Here is a 9942-nt window from a genome sequence, read left to right on the forward strand (position 1 = left end):
GTTTTGTTTTATTTTTATTTTATTATTAAAGTCATACAGAATATTTTTCAACTAAACATAATTTTTATTAATTAAAAAATACATATGACAGTATAAAGTTTTGTTTTCATTAATTTGCATATTGTTATAATTACATATATTTATATTTTGAAATAGCTTATTTGGACAGAAAAATTTTCTTTATCATTTATTTGATTATTTTTATAAATTGCACAAATATATTGAAATTATAATGTTCATAGTATATATAATTTAGCACATTTGTATCATGTTTTTATGATCTTTTTATCAGTATTTTTGAAAAAATATAATTATGAAGTGTTCCATATTTTAAATTAGATTTCTTTTGTTATACTATTGATATTTACATTAAAACTTTGTACACACTTTATTTACATTAAAACTTTTACACACAAATATTGTAAATAATATATAAACTTAATATGGTTCACAAATATTTTTCTGTAATTTACAACAATTGTGTGGGAAGTTATGAGAAGTAACAAAATACTGGAATGGATTACCAAGGCAGCTAGAGGTGAAGCCCCTATTATTATTATAAATTTCATTCAGAAGCAGGACATTAAAAAAATTATTAAAACTCTTATAAAATATTTTTATATTGCATTATAATTTAACTAAATACATAATGCAAAAATATTCTTTTATATTTGTTATATTTATATAATATATTCTACATAACTGAAAATCTTAAGCTTACTGTTTTTACAAAAGGCATATTTTATTAAGTTGCAGTTGTTTTTATATATTTTAGTATGAATTAATTTTTTTTATAAACATATCCGTCAGCAGTGGTGATTAATTTACTGAAATACATTTAAGCAGATATTTTAAATTCATTAAATGGCATTAAGTACCCACATCAATTTTAATTTAAATATAGGAAATTCAGTGTTAATAGAGAGGAAGTATAATTTACTTTCTTAATATTTTGTTTATTAATTTGATACTGACTTACAAGAAGTAATAAATTTCTTATAGCTAATATTTAAATTCCTTTGTTGTTTTAAATGTACACTTTTATTGAAAACTTTTTTGGGTTGTTGTTGGACGAATTCCATAAATTACATTTTCAGTTTTAAAATGACTGTTTTTTATATTTAAGTTGTACATAATTTTCAAATATTGAATAATATGTATTGTTACTGTCCTGATGTTGCCATACTTTATATATTTGATTCATAAAATTTATAATGTAATATGAAGATGCAGTTGAAATAATACATAAATATTTTATAAAAATGAGCCATATTAAGTTTATAAATAGAATTAATACTCAATTTAGCAATTGTATTTGGCCCTACACTAAAAGTCACCATGTACTGTACTTGATAACTATGACAACACTTTTAAGACTAAGAAAATTTTTAAAGTATTATATATATAAAATATTTTTATATACATCAGAAAAGATCTGACATGAATATTCTGATGACATGATAAACAGTACTTGCTAAGTTAGAGATTTTAAATTATATTCATTTCAAATTTAATCTAGAGTAGTATTTAAATCACATGCCAGGCTAATATTGAATCTATCTTAATAAAAATAGTAATATAATATTTGTTGTTTGTTAATTCAACTAGATTGAGAACAGTATTGTAAACTAAATTATATGAATATATAAATTACAAATTAATGTGTGACAGTTTGTAAATAATTGCTAAAATTTTTTTATTAAATAGAAACTTTGTATGAATACAATAATGTTCTTCATAAATACAGTAATTTTAAATATGAAGATTAGAAATTCTCAAAACCACGTTGCTCGTGTATTATATGCAGTGATAATTAAATGCCAAAATCTGTTAGTGCAGAATATATTGTGTAATAATATAAGTGATTTATTAAAGAAGTCAATATAAACAATTAAATTTAAATTATAAAAATAATTTTTTTAGTATAAATAATAAGTTTAAATATAATCTGATATTCTTTTTAAAGGAATTACATTTTAGTTGATATTGAATTGTTGAGCAAAATTTTTTATAATTAGTTTTCATCAATAATGTGACTATTAGTATTTAATACCACTGATGTAAAAAGCTAATAATGCCTCTAATTACATTTTTGGACTGACTTTGATAGATTAATTTAGCTGGACATTTCTTTTACTTATCTAAATTATAATCATCATAATAAATTTATCTGGAATGATAAATATCCTATTACTTTTATTGAAAAGCGTAATTTTAATTAAAACTTGTCATAGGTAATTATTTATGATAAATAAATACTAATTTGAAATAAAGATCAAATACTGGAAAATTAAAGATGTATTAATCCATGTCTTAGATGGAATATATATGAGTAAATTTCTTAATCTGATAGTTCATTGTAAATACACTACTATACTGTTACACTGTTTCTAGAATTTAATTGTACAGTGTAATAGTGATTGCATTTTCTAATATTCTATGGAGAATCATTATCCTTCTGATGAAATAGCATTAAAAGAGGAATAAAATAATGGAAGAAAGTACAATTGCTAATATCTATATTCAGAGACTCATCGTCCAAGAAGGTCAAGTCCATTGAATCACTAATTAGATTGATGACTGTAACATAAATTTGAGTAAATATAAATTTTAAATTATAATAAATGTTTTGTAAAATTTTCAACTAGTCCTTGTCAACTTAATAACTTAAGTAGGTTCTAGTTATGCAACATTTTTTTAAAATACTGATTTGAACAAAGCAAGAAACATTATGACTATATTTTAATGTTTAAATATTATTTATATATTTATTATTTGTTGAAAATAATAACTTACCATTTCATCTGTTTCAGTAGAAGTTTTGCTATTTCTGCAAATAATAAAATAATGTTGAATGATTGTAAAATTACTTTTTCCAGTGGTATATTCAATTCCATTGCAGCAATGAGACAACCTCCGGTTACCACAAGCTCTTATTTTGTGGGAGGTCTAGGTTTGATCATTGGTTTCTTATGGGCGGCCGTCGCACTGATATCGGGCATCATGATAATCAAGGTGGACAGACGTTGGAATTAATTATTTAGACGTAAAATGAAATATATCTGTGTGTGTTTTATAAATAAAATGAAAAAACAAACTAATTGTACAATTTAGGGTGCAAAAGGTGTCATTCTTCTAAATCCCACCAAATCACTGGTTTAATGTTTTGCATGTTCTGTCTTTCTGTACTGTTATCAATTTTTATTTTTTCTCTGTTAGTGGTTACATCATATCTATCGAGTTACTAAAAACGAATGCTGCGGTGGCCACATTATCTTTTATAATCTCTGGTCTCCATACCATATTTGCAGTCATATCCTTATTGATGCTTCTAAAGGTACTAACCTGCACGATTTCTTATATTCTGTTTAGTTTATTTTTTTTATAGTTTTTCTTTATATATATATATTTATTATTTATTTATAATTATTTTTAGTAATTTTTTTAAAAATATTAGTGCACAAGATTTTTGTAATTAAAATGTGTGTGTATGCGTGTTTCCCTTAAAAAATAATAGTTATGAGTTATTAATTGAATGTTAATATATTAACTTTTTATGAATGAAATTCAAACTTAAAATTTGTTAATTCATTTTATTTTAGAAAAATGCAAGATATATTCTTGTTTTATCAGTTCTAAAATAGCCAAAACTTTCTAATAATATTTAGTTGAATTTTTAATTCTCAGGGTATTAAGATTTAAGGAAATATTCTGTAAAATCTGGTGCATAAACAAAATGGAAGGACTGGAACTTTAAAGTTTACACATGCGTTTCGAAGACAGATTTATTCTCTGTTCCTCTTCAGCTAATTTAAAACATGTAAAATTGACCTTTGCTCTCCATTAAAGTGGGATTAACTATTTACATTATTTGGAGATTAACCTTGTTTAAAGTTGTTGTAATATTTATTATTTTATTCAATTCTAAATCATAGAGTACCTTCTGATCATTTAAAGCACAGTTCAAATTCAAATGTATAGATAACTGACAGCTATGAGAAGTATGTAAAGAGTTAACTATGAGTCTTCAATTACAAACAAAAATTTTGGCTAATTTAGTTCTGATTCAAAAAATTTTAATAGATTATTGAATTATTTTTATTTATTATTGAATTTTATTTGCATTAAATATATGTAATTTATAAAGTAAATTAAAAAAAAAGAATAATTGAAGAAATTTAGAGAGATAATTTGCATGAAAATACTGTAATTCTGATACAGTGGACTTTCAATTATTGTGGATTAACCAAACTACTAAAGATTAAATTAACCCAAAATATATGTTAAAAATATAATGAAATAATAGTGTTTTAAAGAGACATTTGTTGATAGTTGTTTGCTAACAGGTCATTCTTGGAACAAGTTGTAAGCATTCTTTTATTTGTGGCTGAATGGTTAGGACAGCAGCCATTCCAGGAATGCCGGGATCGAAATTGGAAGGGTCAAAAAATCCTGGTTTTTGAATGTGGTCTGTCATGATAGGTCTGTCATGGACTCACCACTATGCTGCCCTATTGTGGGCATAGCCAAACTCAGTGAGCTAGTTAAAAAAAACCTCTTAGTGCCCACAGGACAAAAAGAATTTTTTAAAAAAGACAATTTTTATTTAAAAAAGTTTACTTGATCGATTAAATTCGGAATTAATTTTTCTTTAATTGTTCTTTATTTTTTATTTGAGAGTCCTCTGTATAAACATTTTATTTATATTACACTTAGCAATGCTGTGTGTGTTTGTTTAGAAATTTTATCTTAACATTTTCTGTTTTTAATTTTAAGTAATTTAGACTAATTTTAAAAGGAATTTTGTACAAATATTAAATTTCTAAGCACGGAGATTTTCAAAATAACCTATTAAAAATTTTATAGCTTTTCCAATGAATTATAGATTATTCCAAAAAAAACTACTTTATGGACTACAAACAGAATGTGTGCAGATTTTTCAAGAAATAGTTTTTCTTATATTAATAAACAAAGCTACAATAAATTACAAGAATTGTTAATGAAAATTTACTTTCACTTTACAGAAAGAAAGAAAAAAGGTTTTAATATTGTTTGGAGAAAATATGTTCTATTAAATATTCACTTTTAATGTCTCAAACATCTAAGAAATGCCATAACGTTTTACTAGTTGCCCAGTCATATAGGAATCAAATGAATTGACAAACTTGCAAAACAAGTAAATGGGAACGAGAATATTCAGATCATACTATAGAGATCTGTAAAGCTGTATAAACAAGTACTGTACATGGAAAGAGGAATGGTACAAACAGCTTAATAAAAACTACACATTATAAAACCAGATTTAATAAAATGGACAACTAGCTAACAGGAAAACCGGGAAAAAATTTTTACTTGTTTGCTTAATGACTGGTCAAAAACGTTGAAACGAAATTGCACTTCACTTGCGCTTAAATTTGAAAATTTGCGGCTATAGAAAATTACTAAAGGATAAAACTGTTTAATGCAAATATGCCGCAAATGACCGTTAGATACAGGGTTCTTACGCACCTGGAAAGTCGGGGATTTTCGTTTGTGTTCAGAAAAAGTCGTGGAATGTCAGGGAATTTTTTAAAAATTGTCAAAAAGTTATGGAATTTGCTTCCTTGGCTGCTTTGTTGATTTTTTGCTGACAATATGCTTGACTAAGCGTAGTCATCTGCTGGCAGCAAGAAGTGTAATGCAATACAACTTACGTAAAGGTGTGCAGAATAGTAAGTCAAATGCTGTTTTATTTTGTCAATGTGCCGTAATGTAAGAAACACGAGGGTCGGGGAATTTTTACAAAGTTGGTCAGGGGAAGTCATGGAAATTAAAACAAAAATTTGAGTTGGAATCCTGTAAATATAACTGTAATTAAATTCATAATATACTATGAAGGTCGGAAATTAATTTAATGATTTAGAAATATTATAGTGCATTGCTGGTACCTCGGAAGTAATACACGGTCACCTCCAATGCACTATAATATTTAAATTACTGAAGAGTGAATGGTACAGAAAATGCTTATCCAGCCACATTTTCTAGTGTATATTAATTGCTGTACGTGGGTAGAATATATCTTAACATTGAAATAAACATTATTAATGATTAGATATGAAGTTTTGTTTCCCAATACTTCCCAGTTTTGTAACATTTAACAGTGGAATATTTCATTGTTGATTACTATGTGTTTATTTTCAATTTCTTTCTCGGTCGATTGGAACCGAATAAATTGAGACAATTTTTGATCTAGATATTTTGATTCATTTCTGAGTTCGTCAATTTGGAAACAAGAAATTTGGTTTTGTTAACTAATTAAAAAATGCCGGAAAAGTTGGGCAACTCGTTGCCTATTTATTTTGACCTGTAAGCCATTTCAGAAGGCGTAACCTCATATATAACAGATTAGGTATGCTTTTTTCACATTCGTCAGGTGTTGGGAAACTTTCTAATTCGTAAAGTGAAAGTAAAAACTACTAAATTCTTTTCTTTAAGATAAATTTTAGAACGAACTGTTAATTTAAATATTGAAAGAGGAAGTTTCTATAGAAAATTTAAAAAGACGCTAACAAAACCGAATGTCACCACCAACCGCCACACATTCTATCAATAATTGTATCTTTCTTAGCCGGCATTCCTCTTTTTAAAATTTTTGTAATTATTTCCTCCTAATTCTTAATTAATTTTAGCCTTAAACTCGACTCCAAAATTTTTTAATGCTAACGGGTGTTTTGCCTGTGGTACAGGTGCATCGCCTGTATCGTAGTACGGGCGCCAGTTTCGCCAAGGCCCAACAAGAGTTCACTTCCGGCGTGTTACGTAATGAGCACGTGCAACAGGCGGCAGCAACGGCAGTGAGCGGAGCGACCCAACAGGCCATGAATCAAGCAGTTTCTGGTAATCGCTACTAAAAGAAGAAAAATGGCGCACGTTTTATTCTCCGTAAGTGCCTCGGGGAAATAATAATAATTATTATTTGTTGAGAAAGTTGACGAAATTTTGCATTTGACATTTCTTTTTCAGGAGGAGGAAATGGCGAGGGAGTAACCACCGTCGATAGAAGATAGGAATTGTTTTGCTATCGAGGAAAATTCGATCCGGAAACTAGAAAAAAATCGTAATCTTTATTGTAAAACTTCAATTGTAAATCCAGAAATTTGGAAGAACTTTGCTATAATTCTGTCCATTTTTTTCCTATGGTTAAATGTATCATGCTTTGTGCGTGACATAAAAAAACATACTACTGTCCAAAATATTCGTGAAATTTGACAGAATTTTCTTTACAAATATAGTATATATACAAACATACATGCATACATATATATACCAATATATATATTATATAGAATCCGATCGCATATGTATTCACAATTGATGTTCTGTTTTAAAGTAGCTGCACACGAACACACTAAACACACGCATATTAATTAGTTTAAAAACATTCACCGGATACTTGCGATTTATTTTTTTAAACTCTATATTTTAGACTACTATTTAATTTTTTTAATGTGTTCTATCTAAAGCATTCATTCCAAAACACTATTTTTTTTCTTGCATTCTGCAGGCGAAACTATCTTAATTTGCAACGTTCCGAGAGTTGCAAAAAATATTTGTATCGCGTTTCGACAGACATTTTTATGGATCGAGTCGAATTCGAGAAAGGATTTTTACATTTCGTGTAACTCGAAGACATTCGTCAAAAAAACGTAAATACAAGAGTTTAATTCGTACAACGATGGAAAATTGGAAAACACTTACGAAATTCTATATATATATATCCACAGTGCTTTCTCGTTTAACATTATTATTATTGTTATTATTATTATTATTAAAGGTCGACTTAACGAGTTAATTCGATTTACAAATGTCGTTTTCTGTCGTCAGGAAATAGGAAAACTAATAAAAAAAAATTTTTGGTTTGGTTTCTAATTATTTTTCATTGTGCATGAGAAATTCTTGCTATGTCGATTATCAATCTGTTGTACAGTGTTATTGTAGTGCTAATAAATATTTAACATTAATTATTTCTGCATTTATTTTTGTGATTTATTTGAAAAGCACGCGCTCTTACAATTTACATGCGTACCATAATGGTAAAAAGTTTAAACAGATTGTTACTTTAGAAATTGGGTATCTAGACTAATACGCGCACAAACCAAACCATAGATATATAGAAAATTCAGGTAATACATTTAATCGACGTAACACTAAAAATGGTAATCAAAACGATAACGTTACGTCTATGAATTTCTAATTAGAGAGGTTGCCGAAGTTTTAAACGAGAGAACGTGGACGTTCAGCGTCGCTTTCCTGTAAGCCTAGAAGTTTGACAATGGTGTTTACTCAGTGGTATCATGCTCGACGTTCCAAACACCATTGTCAAACTTCTAGGCTTACAGGAAAGCGACGCTGAACGTCCGACGTACACGTTCTCGCGTTTAAAACTTCGGCCTCAACCTCGCTATTGTTTAACTGAGTTTGCGTGTGGATAATTTGTAAAAGTATGGGAAATTTATAAAATATTTATGGGATATTTATAATTTAATATAATATAATAAATTTATTTATTATATTTAGCATAATTCGTTAAGCTAAACAGATTTATTTAAAATAAATTATCGTAATACATTTATTCGTTTTTAGTTTGAAAGTTGTATTGATGATTACACTTATTCCGCTTACAGTGAAAAACGTTTAAACAATACGCCAGGTTTTCAATAAGCCTAGTGGGTCACGTGTCGCGAACTCGTTCAGTTAATAATCGCGACGAGTTATACCACGTGATATTCTCGACACCCAGGTTTATTTTTTAATTATCGCCAGCAGAGGACGTTTGATGAAATTTTTGCATATCGAAGCATAAATAATACCTATTTTAATGTCCAATATAAAACTTGGAAGCCAATGGCTCTAGATTCCCGTAACTTATCGCGAGTGGTGTGTCGGATATGCCCGCGTCCTCCTCGCAACTTCCGGTCGGTTTTGACAGACGGACCTTTGTCGAGTCGACGTCACGAGCATGCGCAATTGTCCGGCGCCATCTTTGTACTTTGTTTACGCGCGCTTTAGCTGGAGTTCTTGAGTTGTTTATTCGTCGCGAATATCACTATGGTGAATTGTGTAATTGGGTGTAATGCTGGTTCACTCAAGAACAAAAAAAAAACATCATTTTTTAAAATTCCTGAAATTTCATCAACGATCCCAAATTGAGGAGCTTTCAACACGAAGGCAATTTGTATGGCTCTCGAAAATTAATCAGAAAAGTTTCAATACCGATAAAGTGAATGTCAATACAAGAATTTTGTCAGAAACATTTCGTTTCAGGTAAGCAATAACATTTGATTACTAATTATCGATAAATGATTAGATAAACTTTTGCACGAGTATCATAAAGTGTGTACAAGCAGGTTGCATAAATAAATCAATCCCTTTTGTTAATACCGATAAAATAAAGTTAAATAATTTTAACAACCGCAGATTTTAGTTTGAAAAGATACTTGTAATGATTGTGTTTTACCTTTATCTTTCAGTTTGTTTTCTTAGTGTCTGCTTTTAATATTAAAGTGTTAAGCAAAGATGATTGCGTAGCGGATAACGAATTTTGAACTAATTGTCCTTCCAGTCTAATTTACATAAAAGTGTGTGTATTTTTAAAGATATAAACCAATAATATTTATTTTTCATTTACAAATAGCTACGTTGGGTTATTTTGGTGAACGACACTAACATTTCTTTAATTAAGATGTTACTTTTTGCAATGATTTTTTTTACATTAGTAACAAATAATCATTACGTAATAACCTTCAAGTTGTTCTTGACAAATTATTGATTATGTACTTATAATAATTATGTTATGTTATATTGTATATAAGTTCTTTTTAATCTTATAATCGCGATAATAATAAGCAAAGAGCCCAAACGGTTAGGAGTTGAATGTCGAAATTTGGTACGTCATGAGAATGC

General features: G+C 28.1%; 2 protein-coding genes across 5 annotated transcripts in view; both read left to right on the plus strand.

The window, feature by feature from the left end:
• LOC111640319 (secretory carrier-associated membrane protein 1-like) overlaps positions 1–8000 on the plus strand; it is a 64389-nt gene extending 56389 nt beyond the window's left edge. For 2 of the 3 annotated variants that reach the window (XM_023386329.1, XM_023386328.1), the window contains exons 8-10: positions 2880–3015; positions 6726–6921; positions 7003–8000. In XM_023386329.1, the coding sequence (XP_023242097.1) occupies positions 2880–3015; positions 6726–6890 (301 nt within the window). In that variant the 3' untranslated portion in view covers positions 6891–6921; positions 7003–8000. Of the gene's footprint in view, positions 1–2879; positions 3016–3219; positions 3338–6725; positions 6922–7002 lie in introns of all 3 variants that reach the window. The other variant, XM_023386330.1, reaches the window with a different exon arrangement.
• Positions 8001–9067: 1067 nt separating this feature from the next.
• Positions 9068–9942, plus strand: part of LOC111640325 (cilia- and flagella-associated protein 161-like) — a 63569-nt gene continuing 62694 nt past the window's right edge. Inside the window, exon 1 of one of the 2 annotated variants that reach the window (XM_023386336.1) lies at positions 9068–9303. In XM_023386336.1, the coding sequence (XP_023242104.1) occupies positions 9113–9303 (191 nt within the window). In that variant the 5' untranslated portion in view covers positions 9068–9112. The remainder of the gene's footprint in view (positions 9304–9942) is intronic. The other variant, XM_023386335.1, reaches the window with a different exon arrangement.

The sequence above is a fragment of the Centruroides sculpturatus genome, unplaced genomic scaffold (genome assembly GCF_000671375.1).
Source record: "Centruroides sculpturatus isolate CEXI.00-Female unplaced genomic scaffold, Cexi_2.0 scaffold1414, whole genome shotgun sequence".
Lineage (NCBI taxonomy): Eukaryota > Metazoa > Arthropoda > Arachnida > Scorpiones > Buthidae > Centruroides > Centruroides sculpturatus.